This window comes from Nuphar pumila, chromosome 13 (genome assembly GCF_984573655.1).
Source record: "Nuphar pumila chromosome 13, dmNupPumi1.hap1.1, whole genome shotgun sequence".
Classification (NCBI taxonomy): Eukaryota; Viridiplantae; Streptophyta; class Magnoliopsida; order Nymphaeales; family Nymphaeaceae; genus Nuphar; species Nuphar pumila.
The window spans coordinates 4,943,053-4,961,661 of record NC_143261.1 but is presented as its reverse complement, the minus strand read 5'-3'; the positions used below and the strand labels follow the sequence as shown (position 1 = coordinate 4,961,661).

The 18,609-nt window shown below is 36.8% G+C and overlaps 1 protein-coding gene across 1 annotated transcript; it reads left to right on the top strand.

Moving 5' to 3' along the window:
• The first annotated feature begins 3,412 nt into the window (after positions 1 to 3,412).
• On the top strand, positions 3,413 to 17,064 carry LOC149817591 (nuclear envelope-associated protein 2-like). Its single transcript, XM_089983976.1, has 7 exons — positions 3,413 to 3,513; positions 5,105 to 5,137; positions 5,223 to 5,485; positions 5,571 to 5,678; positions 13,236 to 13,697; positions 13,824 to 13,925; positions 16,643 to 17,064. The coding sequence occupies exons 3-7, from the start codon at positions 5,300 to 5,302 to the stop codon at positions 16,808 to 16,810; spliced, it is 1,026 nt and encodes a 341-aa protein (XP_089840102.1). The 5' UTR covers positions 3,413 to 3,513; positions 5,105 to 5,137; positions 5,223 to 5,299; the 3' UTR covers positions 16,811 to 17,064.
• Positions 17,065 to 18,609: the final 1,545 nt, after the last annotated feature.

Sequence of the window (18,609 nt, the reverse complement as noted above, 5' to 3'; positions counted from 1 at the left end):
CTCCCCCCCCCCCTGTTACAAAAGGAACAGGAACGGAGGGAACGAAGTTAAGAAAAAATATTCCGATCCACTGGCTGGCCAGGTTCACGAGCCCGCAGCAGCAGCACACCGCCGTGCACTCGACGGTAGTGCCGCTGCCGACCTCCATGAACAGCGAGCACAACTGAGGCTCCTTCTTCAGCAGGGGTTCTTCCGACGGCCGTTTCCTCCTCCGTCACCTATGAAGTGGCAGGGGCCAGCAAGGGTATGCCTCTGATTATTGCTATCTTAATTACAATTCGAAGAATTTGATTCATTCACGATATCGATAGTTTGTCTTTCTGTTCTAGTTTTTTTTATCTCATTGACTAGAGAGGAGTTTCTTTTGTTCGCGGCAGCAATTGGGTTGCTGTTGTGATTGAAATTTAGGCAATTAGGGAGGGATTCAATCGATACTAAATCCTCTTTTGCCGTGGGTAGTTTTTTCTTTCCTAAGAAGAAGACGTTTCTATCGTAATTTGGAACATAGCATCTGAGTACGGTTGAAACAAACATTGGACTATAACCAATATTTTATTCCATCTTTTTTGTTCATTTCGTCCAATCCTGGACAAGCCATCAAATATACCCTTAAGAACTTATGATATGCATGTCGATGGACAATTTTTCTCATGGTCAAACAACAAACATTATCCATGTTTAAGAAAACTAGCCCGTGCTCTTGCCTCCGTGGATTTTTTAGATGCACGAGCTTATGTATGAACTAGAGTTGCATCTGATCATGGAGATGTTATTATTGAGTTTGGAAAATGAATTAAATCGTCTAAGCATTCAGATTTGAAAATTTATGGATGGATATTCCAAGTTCCTCTAAGGAAGTCTTCTCTCAATGGTCATCTATGTTGGGATAGCCTGCGCACAGGAGAGACAAAGAGCATACCTGATGCATCCATGATTATCTGATAATGTCCAACGGTAGACCGATTGAGCATTTCTGAGATGTTCGTCTCTCCAGTTGATCGCTACTCTCAATAAGTGCAGGCCCTTTAGCATGGTTTCTTGTATTATCCTTTGAAAATTGTAAAGTATTGGTTCATTCTCATGTATAGGAAACAATAAATGCAAGCCCTTGTTTGATAGTTTTCAATTAAAGTTTGGCCCATATTTAAAACTTAAAAAACGTATGGCCCATATGTGAAATTAGGGCAAAGTGTTGGCCCTAAGTGTAATTTTCTTTTCAGTGAGGAGCAATTTGAGTCTAAAAAGGATGTAGAAGTAGTTTCTTTCAAGATAATTAAGTGCACAATAAATGCATGTTGCTATGGTTTTTTGGAGTTGGCTTTATAGCTTGGGGGGTCTCATATGCTTTAAATTGATATGGTGCTACAATCTATGATGACAGATGGCGAACTCTTGGGTCCACTTGCAACGCCGTGTGTTTAAGATTGGATCCAAAATGTAAGTCAGACCCAATCTGAAATTAGCAGATTAGATAAAAAGAATATGATATTTTAATAGCAAATTCAGATCTAAATGTAGATATAAAACCCAAAAAAATCTATTCATGTCAAATTGCGTCCAATCTGAATACAGAATCAGATCTTATTTTCAAATCCATACCCGAGGAAACTTGGTGGCGTACAGCCTTGAGGGGACGAGGTCAAAAGACAAACTTTTGTCTATCCCATCCCGATAGAAGGAACATACCCAAGAAAAACACTATATCTAGGGATGACAGTGGATCGGGGGGGGGGGGGGGGGACACAAGGTCCTTCACTCTCGCCCCGTTTCAAAGTTTTGCCTTCCATCCTTGCACGAGTTTTAATTTTAACCTTCATCCCTGATTCGTTCTTTGTTTAATGTCCTCTATCCCTGGTCCAAAAGGGGCATGGTGGGGTGAGATTGCATTTCCTCGTTCCTTCCGCCACTGTTGTTGTTAAAGGAAATATAAGAAGAAGATGAGAGAAATGGAAGCTCGTATGGCTCGTTAGAGGAAGAAGAGAAGACATATTCAAGAAAGAGTTTTATGTTAGGATTATATATATATATATATAAGTATAATAGTAATTTTCTTAAAGGGGATGGAGTGAATAGGGCTAGATGGGGGCAAGAGTAAGTGAATCTCCGCACCATCCCCATATGGGTTTTGATTTTAACATCCATCCTTGATTCATTCTCCATTTCATGTGCTCCATCCCCGGTCCAAACGGGGCAATGCAGGGGCACCCCGGTTTCCCCAGGTCCACTGCCATCCCTAACTATATCTATCTACATTGGAGGTCTAATCAAACAAGATCCATTTTCATTCTTGGTCTCAATGCCAAACCAGGTAAGATAGAGTAGAATTCCATTATGGACCAAAACCTCTTTCCATGGATCCAACCCCAATTAAGTCGCACGCACCTCAAAACATCTAGAAAGTAGGCTTGTCGACTTGGATTGAATCCTATACGACTCAGGTCAAGAGCAAATGAAATAGGTCCAATTTAGTTGTGGTGGGGATCTAAGCAACAACATATGGACGGAACCATGTCCGTTTTGCTAAATTCAAACCATACACGGGTGCCACCCGAGTTCCGACTAAGGCTCAATATTTTCAACTCAAGAGAAAACAAAAATTAATTATGTTTCTGGGTCTGGACTCTGGACCATCTTGTATACGCTACATGGCTACCTATATACTCGGATCTGGATCTGGTTCCCTGGCCCATGGGCCCCAACTTCACCACCAATCAGCCGTGCCAGCCGGCCAAGTAGTCGTCCTCAACGACCCCACCACCACCGCCAGCAGAGAGAGAGAGAGAGAGTCACGAGAACAAGAAGTTTCAAGAAAGCTCGACAACCGTCCATCTTCTCCACGTTCAGGGCCAGATCCCGAGGGGGCGAAAATTTTGATTTTGCCGCGCTCCAGTCAAAACCCGGGCTCAGGTCCACCGAACCTGAGCCTCGGTGGAGCCCGAACCGCGCCCCGTATTAAATACACAATAAAACACGAGGGTCCGGTCACCCGAGAAACTCGCCGGCCACCGTCCGTCTTTCTTGTCCGCCCGGCGACACGCGACTCACCGAGTAAGCGAGAAGGGAGGGAAAGACAGTTGAACGTGGTGTATTTATTTGTTTATTGATTATATGTTCTTCCTCCTTGGTCCGTATTTAATTCGAGCTGAAGAGGAGGTGGAGGAGGGAGCGGGGGAAGTTGCAGAGGTCTGACGGAAGCGTTAACGCCGTCGGATGCCCGTCTGCGATGGACGATCCTCAGAGGAGGGATCTGGTACACTCTTGGTCTGTATTTTATTGGCAACTCACGCTGTCACGTCTTCTTTGTAAATTTTTTGATGTTACACAAGCAAACAGAAAAAAGAGAGAAAGAAGGAGACAGATTTCTTCTTTCTTAGTTTATAGAAAGAGGCTTTGACTCACCCCAGTGTAGAGAGAAAAAGTAAGAGACGGGTGGAGATTATTTGGGTTTGGGTGTTGTCGAGTTGATTACTGTTTGGGGAGCGCTACCGATTTCGAGATTTTGTGTGCTATCTGGTGAGTAGCGTCGAACTTCACCGCCTCTTATTTTTTGGGTCTTTGGGGGTTGAAAGAGGGCGTTGCTGTGGAGAAGGCAACCACTGATTGGGAACAAGCATGGCTGTTTATTATTTTTTCTCTTTTTGTGTTGTAATTTTGTTGCATGCGTGGGTGCTTATTTGAGGGGATTCTGAACTCTTTTCTTTTCTTCTTTCTTTTTTATTTTTTGGGATTCTACTTTTGATAAGAATGGTATCCTACGCAAATATCTATTTGAGGTTGGTTTTATGTTTCAGCTGGTATATTTATTTCATTTTTAGTGGTTTCATCCTTTTTTGTGTTTAGCTTGCTGTGGGTTTCTTCTTTTGGTTGATATCCGAGGAATACGAACCAGAAAAGAGATTAGCAGATTTGGGTTGTTTAACTGGCTCATATACTGATCTTTGTTCTCAGAATATCTGAACTTTTTAGCCATTTTGGATTTAATTGTATGTATTTTCAGAGATTAGGTAAATTTTCAACCTCGTGTCTATTATTGAAAATTTGTGCATTTTTGATGTTCTTCGGGTGGATTTGTGAAATCGGAAAATGCAAAGAGTTTACCATCGTTTCAGGGACGGATTTTTCTGCTTATATTTCGAAGAAGGCCCCCTTTTTGTTCCCATTTGCTGAACTACATAATTTTCTGGTTTTCTTATTAAAATACCACAGAGATTCCATTGGACTTGGATACTTGGGCTCCTTTTCAAAAGCACAAATTCACTGAGTTTTTGAAATTTGTTCGAAACGACGGTTTTGGTTAAGATATGAAACGAAAAACGAAAAATTACAGGATTTTTGTTGTTGTTAAAGATCTCTCTCTTTCATCCTTTTATTGATGCTATCTGATCGAATTATACCGATCATAGCTCTACTTGGAGAGTTAAGACAAGAGCGGTAGTGTGGTGATAATTGTTTGTGATTTTGAAGGGATTCAGGCATTCTTTTTCCACTCCTTTTGATCATTGTTTATTATTTTGATGACGACATAGTCTCCTTTTATGGGAAATAAAAGGCTTTAATAGGAACAGTATCAATATTGACGAAGTCATTATGATTAGTGAAAGCTATTTTTCTCCAGCTCTTCTTTTTCGGGTGATCATTAAATGTTTTTTAATGAATGACGGGTAGCTCTTCCTCGTGATATCGGTCGTCGTTGGGAGTCATAGATCTTTATTGGTTGATGCACTTTTGTGATGTATGTCGTGCTGCCGCTCGTGTCCCCAGTTCTGCCCGAGGCCTAAAATGTGTCTGTTTTGCCTTTTCAGAGAGAGATTTGCTTTTTCTTGGTCTCGTTCTCGGCATTCATTTTAGCACGTTGGTCTCATGGATTACGCTTCTAACTTCGCCTTTCTGTTGGGAAATGAATAATTCGTGATTTTCTTTACCCCCATCTTGGTGGGTATTACTGAAAATGGCTGGAAAAGAGTTCCCTTTGCTGGAGCAAATAAAACTCTCATATTTTATTGTATTTTGTTATTTAATAGAAGATGTGGCCGTTACTCTAGAGTTTCCTTAGCCACAAAAGCTTGGTTTTGACTGTAGACTCATGCTTCACTTTTTATTGCAGAAGAAGATCCTCTTTTAGGTGGACGTTCAGCAGGTATTGATGATCTGAAAAACCTTTGTTCGTGACTTTTTCTTTGGTCTCCATAATTAGTGTTATAAAAAATCTTCTGTTGTGAAAGCTGTGAACCGTCCAGTAGATGCTGATACAACTTTTAGAGGAAGAGCACATTGAGTCTGTTGGCCTAGATAATTATAGATGGGTGATGTAGCGAAAGCGCATGAGCATGAGATGGACCCTCTCTTGAAGGATCTCCATGAAAAGAAACAGAGTTTTAGACGAATGGCTTGCGATGTTGTATCTCTCGCTGCTGAACTGAAAGTGGTTCGCAGTCGGATGGTATCTCAAGAAGAATCATTTGCTCGGGAGGCACAAACAAGAGAGGTACCACCACTTTTCTGGTTTCTGTTGTTGCCTCTTTTTTAGGAATACAGTTAGTGTTAGATGGAGTGATCTTTTTGACCCCCAGATTGCAGAAACAAAAGCTAGAAATATGGAAGACGAAATTCGTCGGTTGCAGAAAAACATAGAGGAGAGGAATGAGCAATTGCAAGTTTCTGCGTCTACCGCAGAAAAGGTGAGGTTGAATAGCTGTTTGATTCTTTCATATTGGATAGTGTTCGAAGCACATGGTTGTTTACTTGTTACTTGTTAGCTTACATGACAGTGGCCAACTATATATCTTATTTCACCTTTTTAGATTATTTATTATTGTATGCTTCCCTTTAGGAGCCATTCCATGTAGTTTGTCCATGATGGGGCATATATTTGCATTACCGTTAAGTGTTTGGACCTTTTGGTCTCGGCCACATCACAATTATGCAATATTTGTTACTTATGTTTTCCTCTTATTTGTTGGTTCTCCTTTGAAATTATGCTGAGGATACTCGACAGTATTGTAGTGTCATGTGGAACCCTTCCCATTGTCTCTGCCAAAGCAAACTTGGTAGTTCTATTTGGTACTGGTCGTGAAATTCTCAGTTCATCACTATGGACAACTAATGCAACACAAGGTCAGGCTCATTTCATTTATCACATGGAGTAGGAGTGATTTCATTTATAAATTCAGAGTTGGTTTTTTCGTTTGCATGAGTTAGACTCTAAGGGTAGCACTATGAAATAAGATTGAATATCCTTCAAGTGCTTTTTCTGCCTTAGGTTTGGTTTCATTAATGAGATGGTCAGATCCTTAAAAAAAAAGATTGACAGAACAAATATCTTGGAAGCTGAAGTCAATCTTGTTGGTATTTGAATTACTTCATTCAAAGAGAAAAGTACTTCTAGTGCATGTTACCCGTTATTTTGTGAATATTCTGATGGATAGTCATTGGATTGGATTTTGCTATAATCTTAGTTCAAAGAAGTAAGTTATTCTAAAAAACAACTTGCCTTGATTCATTTTTACCTGACATGAAGCTATGTGATCCTAGTAAAATGTCGCCTGTTATAGACCTGACTGATCTAGTATGGTATCAAGTTTACCATTATGGCGTTGATAGCAATGAAACATTATATATTTAGTATCTAATGAATTTTTACTTTACCGTATGATTATGAAATCAGAAACCCCAGTTTAACTGTCTGATTATTAAAACAGAAACCCTTAGCTTAACTGTCTTATTATTAAAATTGAATAGTAGTGGATATGTTGCTCTTTTGGATATCATGTACTATGATCCAAGTTTACCCTCATGCTGCTGATATGAATGAGCATTATATATTCAAAATTTATTTATTAAAACAGAAGCTTGTATTGTGTTGCTCTTTCTATAAATAAAATCTGTTACATCAGTATGGGTGAGGCTATGGGATATGCCGTAGCTACAAAAGGTATGGCACATGAATTTCTGGAAGGATGGGTACTGGTGTCTGTTTATATCATAGTTTAGGTTGACCCAGAGACCCATCCAAGTCAACCGAATCAACCTTGTTGATTGTCTCATTCCACACATATCTACCTTCATATTTTCAAATTATTAGGTTTTAATTATACATGATTAACTGTAATGAAGTGCCAAATGAGAGAGGCTATATCTCCAAGAGCAAGCACGAAAGCACACACATACACAAGAAGCCACTAATGGGCAAGATTGCAACAAACCACAAAAAGTGGTAAAACACACAAAATAAGGTGAAAAAACATATTTCACTCACAATAAGCCACTAATGGGCAGATTGCAACAAACCACAAAAAGTGGTAAAACACACAAAATGAGGTGAAAAAACATATTTCACTCACATAAGGCTTCGCAAGAAGCTTGAAGAATACATGGGACCAAGCCCCTTATTTATACACACTAAGGGACCCAAGGAGGGGCTCCCATAGAGTCGTTGGAGCCCCTCCAATGGTCATATTTATGACCGTTGGAGGGGTCCAACGACTCTATGTGGACCTCTCTCAACCAATAAAGAAAGAAGAGAAAAAAAGGAAAAAAAAGGAAAAAAGAAAAGAAAAAAGAAAAAGGAGTATATCTTTTAGGATACGTGTGTACAATGTAAAAAGACTAATTTGCCCCTATTGGGTATTACAAAAGAAATATATATGTAGATAGACACTACACACATTTTAACACCCCCCTCAAACACATGGTGAGATCATCGAGAGTTTGCTAAGGAGAAAGTAGAAACAAGGCGATGGCAAAGCTTTGGTGAAGAAGTCCGCCAACTAGTACTCGGTAGGAACATATGGCAGTTGAATGATGCCCTGTAAAAATTCATCACGAACATAATGCCAGCCCATCTCGATGTGCTTTGTTCGTTCATGAAAGGTGTGATTGTAGGCAATGTAGATAGAACTCTTGTTGTCGCAACACAGCTTCGAAAGAGTTGAGAATGACACGCCTATATCTTTAAGCAAACTTCTTAACCATACAATCTCAGTGGTGGTAGTTGCTATCACACGATACTCTGCTTCTGTAGAAGAGAGAGAAACTTTTCGTTGCTTCTTACACCTCCATGAAATAAGTGACTCTCCAAGAAACACACAATAACCTGTAGTGAAAATATGATCATCGGAGTTACCCCTCCAATCAGAGTCAGTATAGGCAAGTAAAGTGAGAGGTGAAGAAGAGGGTAAGAATAGTCCTTTAGTTATGGTGCTTTTTAAATATCTTATAATCCTCATGACTGCGGTTTGTGAATGGTAGAAGGTGCAGTTTGAAATTGACTTGCACTATGAAACACATGAGAAATATCGGGCCTGGTGATAGATAAATATGTTAGTGACCCAATCAACTGACGATAAGGCGTGGGATCTGCTAAAGGAATGCCATTACTGACTCTCATCTTGGCGTTGATCACTTCTGTAGTCTCCACCTTCTTGTCACCAGTCAGCCTAGACCGGGCAATAATGTCGGAGGCAAGCTTCATCTCAGAGAGAACATACCCCTTGGGGGAGTATGCAACTTTAATTCCTAAAAAGTACCTTAGAAAACCATGGTCAGACATATCAAAATTTTCTTTGAGAATATTTTTAATAAGGTCAATACTCTTTTTGTCATTACTTGTGATAATCATGTCATCAACATATAGCAACAAAATCGTTATGTATTCATTAGAAGTTTTAACAAACAAAGCAGTATAAGAATAACATGAGGAAAAACCATTATCGAGAACTACTTTGCTAAAAAGATCATACCAAGCTTTTGGGTCTTATTTAAGACCATAAAGAGCTTTATTTAACTTAAGAATATTTCTTTTACCAATTTCAAGACCTGGTGGAGGATCCATAAGAACTTCTTCATAGAGTTCCATTTAAAAAGGCATTTTTAACACCAAGTTGATATATTGGCCATTGATTAATAGAAGCTAAGATAATCAATGTTCGCACACTAGTCATTCTAGCTACTGGAGCAAAAGTTTCTTCATAATCAATCTCATATTCTTGGGCGTAGCCTTTTGCAACCAAACGAACTTTGTATCTTTCTAGAGATCCATCACATTTGGTTTTGACTTTATATACTCATCTACACCCAATTGCCTTTTTTTCTAAAGGTTGATTAATAATGCTCCAAGTTTGGGCTTTGTTAAGAGTCTCTAATTCAATTTTCATGGCTTCAATCCAATGATGATGATCTTTGGTTTCTTTAAATCAAGTAGGCTCATGATACGAATGTATCAACATGAGGCAAGTCCTATAATTAGGTGAAAAAGATTCATAAGACCCAATTTTTTGTGGTGGCCTACTATTATGAGAAGATCTCCTGGGTGGATCAATAGGTTCTTCTAAAGAGAAGTCTTGAGAATATCTCTCAAGCGCATGTTGATGCTCATTTCCTAACTACCAGGTATATACATTTATATCATTAAAGTTCTCATTTTGAGAAACATTACCATGTTGTGGTATATCATTATGATGTAAATTGCCATCACAAGTATCATCGCAAATAATTGCAACAGGGGACTCAATTCTAGGATCTAAGTCAAATAGGAAGGAATAATCAATGTCTTCTCTAGATGCGTGGATATCAAATCCATTTTGTTCTTCAAGAAAGTTTACATTTCTTGATACATAGAGTTTATTGATTCAAATATCATAACATCTATGACCTTTTTTATTTTCACCATAGCCAATGAACACACATTCAAGAGCTTTGAGTGGCAATTTATCTTGTCCTTTAACAAACACAACATTTACATTCAAATATCCTTAGTTTATTAAAATCTGGAGTAATTTTAAATAATTTTTCAAAAGGTGATATATTTTATAAAGAAGAAGAGGGCATACGATTGATAAGATATGTTACGGTAAGAAGAGCTTTGACCCAAAAGTTTTTAGGAACATTTTTAGAGAAAAGAAGTGTTCTTGTAGTTTCAATTGAATGTCTATGTTTCTTTTCCACAAGACCATTTTGTTGCGGAGTTTAAGGACAAGATCGTTGGTGCAAAATTTTATTTATTTTGAAATAATTTTGAAAATCTTTAGACATGTATTCACCTCAAGAATCAGATCTAAATATAGCTATATTGTTTTGAAATTGATTTTGAATAAGAACATGGAATTCTTTAAAATTAGTGAAGACATCAGATTTGTTTTTAATAATGTATACCCATGTATATCTAGTAAAGTCATCAATAAAAGTAACATAGTGAGAATATCCCCTTTTCGACATAACGGGTGCCGACCCCCATACATCGGAATGCACAAGTCTAAAAGGTTTTTTTCACACAAAATTACTATGCGAATACGGAAGCAAATGAATCTTTTCAAGAATACAATCATTGCATGTAAATGTATTTGTATTACAAATTTTTTCCAAAAAAAGGAAAGAGATACAACTTGGAAATACTAGGATGTCTAAGCCTCTTATGCCAAGTCTCAATATCTTTGGATTGAACATGATTACAAAATGATTTGGATGACAACGACAAAAAATCCATATAATAAAGATCCCCTCTTCTATGGCCTTGCCTAATCCGCTTTTTGGACTGTAGATCCTGCACATATCAATGGGTAGGTGAAAAAATGACATCACATTCAAAATCGGTAATTTAAGAAACGAAAAAAATTTTGTACAACTTAGGCACAACAGTAAAAAATATGACTGTTGAGCAGCAGTCCAACTAGACGTTGGACTGCCACCACCCAACAATCATAATAATGACTGTTGGATGGCAGTCCAAAGAGCTGAACTGCCTCCCATGTGTTGGAGTGAGGCTCTATAAATAGAGCCTCACTCCCTTGTTATTCCTCAATGCTTTTAGAAGCATTTGAGGGTTTTCTCTAGAGTTTTTTTCCCATCTTATAGGCTTGTATGCCTCTTGTGCTGTTTGGTATTTTTATCTCTTTTGAGATTGTATTTGGTCCATTAGTGACCAACTTTAAGTGAGTTTATTAAAGCCCTTTGTTGGCATTGTGTTTGTTTCCCTATTGTTCCATTGTACCTTGTTTCATTACAGTTCATTTATAGAAAAAGAGTTTGAAAGCAAGAAAGAGGAGTAATATTACTTGTCAAGAGAGAATCCGATGAAGGTTTCACAACCAAGGCTTTGATACCATGTAATGAAGTGCCAAATGAGAGAGGCGATATCTTCAAGAGCAAGCACGAAAGCACGCACCTACACAAGAAGCCACTAATGGGCAAGATTGCAACAAACCACAAAAAGTGGTAAAACACACAAAATAAGGTGAAAAAATATATTCCACTCACATAAGGCTTCACAGGAAGCTTGAAGAATACATGGGGCCAAGCCCCTTATTTATACACACTAAGGGACCTAAGGAGGGGCTCCCATAGAGTTGTTGGATCCCTCCAACGGTCATATTTAGGGGTCCAACGACTCTATGTGGACCCCTCTCAACCAATAAAGAAAGAAAAGAAAAGGTAAAAAGAAAAGAAAAAAAGGAGCATATCTTTTAGGATATGCGTGTACAATGTAAAAAGACTAATTTGCCCCTATTGGGTATTACAAAAGAAATATATATATATATATAACACAGAGTTACCAGTCGATGAAGCGAGAGCGGGAAGCGAGGCACTTTCAAAAATTTAGGAAGCGGGAAGCGTGGGACCACTTAGAAGAAAATTTCGAACTGCCTAGGAAGCGAACCGGAAGCGAAAAAATAAAAAAAAATGGGGAAGCACGCTTCCCTTAAATGGGAAGCGTGTTTCCCATAAAAGGGAAACACGCTTCCCCAAGAAGGGAGATGCTTCCCCACGCATTTCGGAAGCGTGATGTTTCGCACTTTCAAAGCGCGTATCGGGGAAAGTGCGCTTCTCCATATGCTTAGGTGCTTCCGGTAACTCTGATATAACATATATATATGTGTATGTGTCATAATCTATATATATATATATATATATATATATATGTGTGTGTGTGTGTGTGTGTATATATATATTAACATTAACATTATATATAATAATCTTGATGGTAGCAATGGAGTTTTATTTGTACATGAACCTATTTTCTTGTTGATTTTCACTAGAATGTATTATAGCTTTTCTAATTACTATTGTATGCTATTTTAGATGTCTGATGTTGCTTTCACATTGACATTGCTGATTACTTTATCAATGTAATAATTTTATAACTAATTTTTCTTTATGACAATTATTTTGTTTGAAAAATTGTGATTGTTAATTGTTAACTGCTTGCTTTGGATGGTTATACATCATAATAGTTAGGTGGTTGTCATGAGTTATTTGCTAGTCTAGCTAAAATTGTGAATTTACTCTAGTTCAAACTTTTTGGTACTTAGATATATGTTACGTCACTAAATCTTACCTAATTGTTACTTATATGATAATATTTATGATATTTTTTTATAAAATTTCCACTATATACAGTTATTTTATTCGTACAATATATTTATCCTGTTTTAAATACAAAACAGAAGTTAGCAAAACCTGGCCGAGTCTTGAATCAAGACCAAGCAAGTTGAGTCTCAAGTCATTGGGTTTTTGAATTATGGGACACACACACAGATAGAAAAATGCACAACTATACTACACTTTACAGAATGAATTACATATGAAGTTGTAGATTGCCAATTACAAACAATAAGCATAAAACATGTTAAAGACATGATTAACTGAAATTAGTAATATAATTTATATAGTTAACAACTTAACATTGAACTCTTTTGATCTTGAGTATTGACTACACATTAACTGGATCATAAAATGGGTACAATGGGTCAAGTATGAAACACAGTAGATGCATACCTGCAGTACCCAAGTACTGGTGAGAGTATGACGCTGGTATTTTTTGGGGGGAGGGGGTCACAAAGAATAAAATCATTGTTAAAAAAGCTTCTTCTATTTTATCTGCTTTATGGACTTGCATTTGGAAGCAATCTGTAATCAGGAAGTAGTTTCTTTTTTTTTCATAAGTCTGTAATACTAGCTCACGGTGCTTATTTTGAGCTGTATTCTCAGCGTAGTGTTGTTTAGGTTCTCATTTGAAGGCATTTTATTAATATGTATTAGCTGATGTGATTTCCAAAATAATCTTCTCTTATTTTGTGTATTTTACTGGGTAATTTTTTACCTGGACTAATACACTTAGTCCCTTCATATTCTTAGGTTCATTTGACTAGGTTTCTATGATTTGGTACTTTTCCTTACTATTCAAATCTAGCATATTCCTTTTGTATGTTTTACTAATTCTAACTTTACGTAATGAAAAGCAGCACCTTAAGGAGTTGGACAATTTGAGATCACAACTTTCGATGACCCAAGCAACTGCAGATGCCAGTGCAGTATCAGCGCAATCAACACAACTCCAGTGTTTGACCATGTTAAAAGAATTGGATGATAAAAACAATTCATTGAAAGAGCATGAGGATAGAGTTAACAAGCTTGGGGAACAGTTAGATCACTTGCAGAAGGTGCTTCAAGAAAGGGAGGTTTCCCAGAAGCAGCTGAAAGATGAAGTCTTTAGAATTGAGCAAGAGATAAAGCATGCAGTTGCCAAATCTGCAGCTACAAAGGATTCTGAACTGATGAAGATCTTTGATGGGATTTCTCCAAAGAATTTTCAGAACATATCCAAGCATCTAAATACAAAAGATGAAGAAATTGCTAGGCTTCGGGATGAGATCAGGATCTTATCAGCTCATTGGAAGCTGAAAACACAGGAGCTGGAATCACAGGTATGTTCATGATAAATCTGTTGTGAAATTTAATCCCCTTGGTCATGCAATATGAACCTTGAGTTCTAAGGTTTTAGCTTTTCAGCATTTGCTTTCTAATTCTAGTGAACATGTTTTCTGGAACAGTTGGAGAAACAACAGAAAGCTGATCAGGAGCTGAAGAAAAGGGTCTTAAAGTTAGAATTTTGTTTGCAAGAAGCCCGTTCCCACACTCGAAAGCTTCAAAGGGTATACCTCTTCGTCTCTTCCTTTTTTTTTCCTCATGCATTTTTCTCATATGGATCATTCACCAATTTCAGTTTATGGATGTGTTATCTCATGTATTTGTTTCATGCTGTAGTCCAATATACTGCTCACAAGAAGTTTTTTTGGTCCATTTATTCTAGAATAGGCTGCTATTGCTGTCCTTATGAGAATCTTTCTTTAAGATTTATTTATTTATTTTTTACATTAGCTTTGAATCTCATCCTTTTAGACATGGCCTAGTTCAGTATTTGACTTAATACCAAGTTTCAGGAAATTGACATGCCATGATTTCTATAGTTCTATATACTACAAGCTTGTGCATGAGTCTTGATTGGTAGCAAGGGCTACTTACCTTAGTGACAAATTTGAGGAAATATAAGTAGTGGAATCGTCATCATCATTGTGCTTATTATTATAATGGATCATTATTGTTAGCTTATTATTAACTTTTCATAATATTAACATGATATTGTTATGAAAAATATAATCAAGATGAAATCATGATATTGTAACCACATTATCAAGTTTCCTTTACAGGGCAATAATTTAGTTATGATCTTTTACCTGCTAAAAGCTTTTTTTAATATATTGCACTAAATACTGCATAATTTAAGATTATCACTTATATATATGTGACTATGCTTTCTAATGTTTGGCTTGGATCTATAGGTACATACAAATCTTAATTATGTCTAATATTATGTGCTTTCGAGCATTCATTTGTATAATTATTGGTAGCGAATTCTAGTGCTTAAATTGGTTGATGTTGAGGAGTAATTATATTTTTTTCTTTCATTTTTTAAAACTATACTAAACATTGGAATTCTCTTCATATTAGCGAAGCTCTGTTGATGAAGTTGGGTTTCAAGGTGTCCAATATACAGGATATAAATTTAAATAGCTATTTGTTGTCTTTAGTTGGATGCAATAAAAAAGAAGTTAACAAATGGGGAAATGTCATTGTCAAGAAGCATTCTCTTTGCAAAAATTTACAAGGAGTAACTTTTAGTAAAATAAAATACAGACATTGTAATGGGTCATGATTACAGATGCCACAAATTGAGAATATGTAATGTATATTATTGAAAAAAGGTAGATATGCCATGAAAAGATGTCTGAACCTAAATCTAATGGCAAGCGATCATTACCATCATTTTTGTCATGGTTATTGTTTTCACTGCTGCTGCTGTTATTATTCTTGTTGTCATTTTGTAAACAAATTGATAACATTATTAATATGGGAGTTCAGCCTTGACCTTGTGCATCACTGTTGTAAAGGTTAAACCAACAGGAGTCTTCAATGAGTATGAAATGGAAAAATACTATCACCTTGACACTCATTTGACTAACACTTAATCTTCACTTCAGAGACACTAGTGTTTAGCTCTTATTTGAGAAATTAAATCTTAGTTACACAAAGCGATTATAGGTTCTCAAAAAAGAAAATTTCTTGTCATGAGGCTTTGAGCTTTCAAACAATGCATTTTTGAAGGGTAACTACTGTGCTTTTAAAGCAACACAGGAAGCAGGAGGAATTTATACAAAGTCTGCTCTCATTTTACTTCTTATAGCATTTTGTTCATGCTTCCATTTTGCTTTTTACATTGGTTCCTAGTGCTTCTGTTATGCTTCGGACCCAGTTTCTTATTACTTTCGTTTGATGCTTCCCATTTGCTTCCAAGGGAAAGGGGGAAAATTCAGACTGCTTTATGTGCTACAACTACAACACAATCTACACCACTAGACTAGATCCAATCCAAAGGCCTATTTTTGAAATTCAGATTCTCATAAATGATTGCTTACTTAGTCATCAATATAACATCGGTTATGAGGGTGTGAATGTTAGAATTATATTCAAGCTGTTGGATTGAATATAATGCAATGGTCCAGATGTTGTCATAGATGTCCCTCTTCCAAGTCAAACCAAATTGCTGTGAAAACCTCATTAAACACCTTGTTTCCTAATAATCAATTGCTTTTGTATGCTTTCGCCTTGACAATGTAAATGTATTAAAGATTAGGTATAAAAATTTGAATTTTTCATATGGGTTCAAGTTTACAGATAACATAATGTTTTTATTAAAGGCCACATTTAATGATTACAGAACTTAGGCAAATGCCTCACTGTGCTATTTACTTTTGATGGGAAAGCTGGGGTGATTGTGCAACCTCACCATCCAGTTATCTCATTTGAAACCATTTAACTTGGTTTTAATTTTCTAGCCCTGAACCTTTTCTTACAAGCTAATGGTTATTCATACATTTACTTGAACTGGTGACACTACATGTTTTTGAGTGAAGAAATAAAAGAAAGGATCAAGATCATTATAAAAAGATGGAGTTCATACAAAGTGTTGTCATTTCTGATATATGTTTAATTTTGTCCATGAATATCATGGCACCTAAGCTTCACTATGACATGGGTGAACAGTAATAAAGTCATATGATGTGTTCATCCTTTTAAAAAGCTTCAGTTTTGTTGTTAATTATTTATTTGATAACCTGAGCTATATCCTGATTTATTGGGAAGGGTTGTTGGACTATCTGTCGATTATTGCAAAGAATTAGCTACCTTCCTATCAGATTCTTTTAACACGTCTTGGGCTCTTTGTTTATCATTTATCACATAAGTTACATTGATCATGTTCTGTACTTGCATTTGCTTGGTAAATGATGATTCCTCTTTGTCTGCATGCCAGATGGGAGAAAGAAGAGACAAAGTTTTGAAGGAACTGAAGGAGCAGCTGGCTACAAAGCAACAGAAAGTGGTTGTCCGTGGTGATAAGCAGAATTTCTGGGAAAGCTCTGGGTTCAAGATTGTGGTCTCCATGACAATGGTAGTTTTGGTGGTCTTTGCCAAGCGATAGGATTCCTTGCCTGCACCCTTTTTCATCCTTTCAACTGCGTAGGTGATAAGTTATCTGTTTCAATTAGGAGAGATCTGTATATCCAAGTTCCTTTCTTCTTTTGTATGTAAAGCTATCACCAAAGTAGAACCGAGAAACTTTTATAGCTTAGACAGTTAAAGTAGCCTAGCATTTTCTAGGAACAATGACACTGAAAGCACCCTTATATTATGCATGCTCATGCTAACATATAATGAAGCTTAATTTTTGCTATAGATTTTGTTTCACTTTGTTGCAATTGAACTGTGTACATGTTTGTTAATTTGCCTTATATTACTCCATTTACCTGATGGCCTACATTCATGTTAGCTGCAATCGATAGACTTGTTCGGGAGCTCAAACTCTGAAGCTTCCATCCACAATCTACATATTCTACAGTTCCTTTGGTGGACATGTCTTGGCACTATAAAAATGTCCATGTTTTTCATCCACTGCAGTAAGTAGGCTCTCTCTATATTAAATTATGATACCTTGTACGTGCCACCACTCTGTATCACAACAGGCCAGAATAAATTTGCATCTCTTTCCTTGAAGCTATCACCGATGACTGTAATAAGCAACTTGATCTTGGGAAGATAGTTAAGAGAGGGGTTCTAACCGACCAACTTGAAAGTTATAGTGATTGTTTTTTCTTATTTAAGTAATTATGACATCTTTTATACTGCATGGAACTCAAACAGCATATTTATCGGTCCTGGTGTGAGAAGAGCAGATGTTAGATGTGCATGTGCTTAATAATGACATTACTAACGGCAAACTAAGGGAGAACATGCATACCAACCTGTGCCAGAAACTGTACATCTGATTGGGTTGCTTGTGCTCAGCAAAGTGGTTCTGGAGCTACAACACGATCATGTTTGAGTAATGAGAAATGAGATTTAAATTAATGGTAGTGTCTAAGGTTCATGGTTGGTTACCTTGCTGCTGGAAAGATACATGACATGACCCTGAAGCTGATGAATTTTATAAAATCAGCAACTATCAGAAAAGTATGGAGTGCAACTAAATTTGCAAAGAATTGTATAAGTATTTTTCCCTTTCATCAGTACAATTTGTATCTTGGAAAACCAGGTACCTTTTTTGTTGATATGGATCTAAAGTTATTGTTTGGATGTATGCTAGAATTCTTGGAAGTTTTTTCTGACATAAATTTAACCTTCAAAATGAACTTTCAAGTATCTCTTTACTAAATAAGGAGATGACCTTTAACCTTATAGCTGTTTGTTTCATTGCATGCTGTATTGGGGGAAAATAATTATTCATGATGGCAGAGTATAGAGCTCTTTGAGCTTAAAGGGAGTGATTGATACAAATTGGCAGAAAGTGTGTAGATTTGGTGAGGTTGTCGACAATCACTTAAATTGCATCGTAATGCCAACACATCTTAGCTTAATTTACCATAAAATCTATGATAATGTCTTCCCATTTCCACTGCAGAATTTTTGTAGGATCTTTTATGTTCAATCTTGATTTGTTGACATGTTAAGAATTTTGAGATATAGGTTGTCAATTCTTGCTTCGTACCGTTCCACGAATATCTTCGTTGTAGGTCTTTGAACATTTTTGTGCTCCTAATGTGAATGGTGTACTTAATTTTATGAGCTTTATTGAGTATTTTTTCCTTAACTTAGGGTTATTTGACAGCCAAATTCGGTCTTTTATTCAAATACTTTTGTCCTCTTTACATCTAAAATAGGTATTTTCTTTATGAGTCATTGCTTTCATCTTATCATATTAGGGATCCTCTTTTTGTCTAGCTA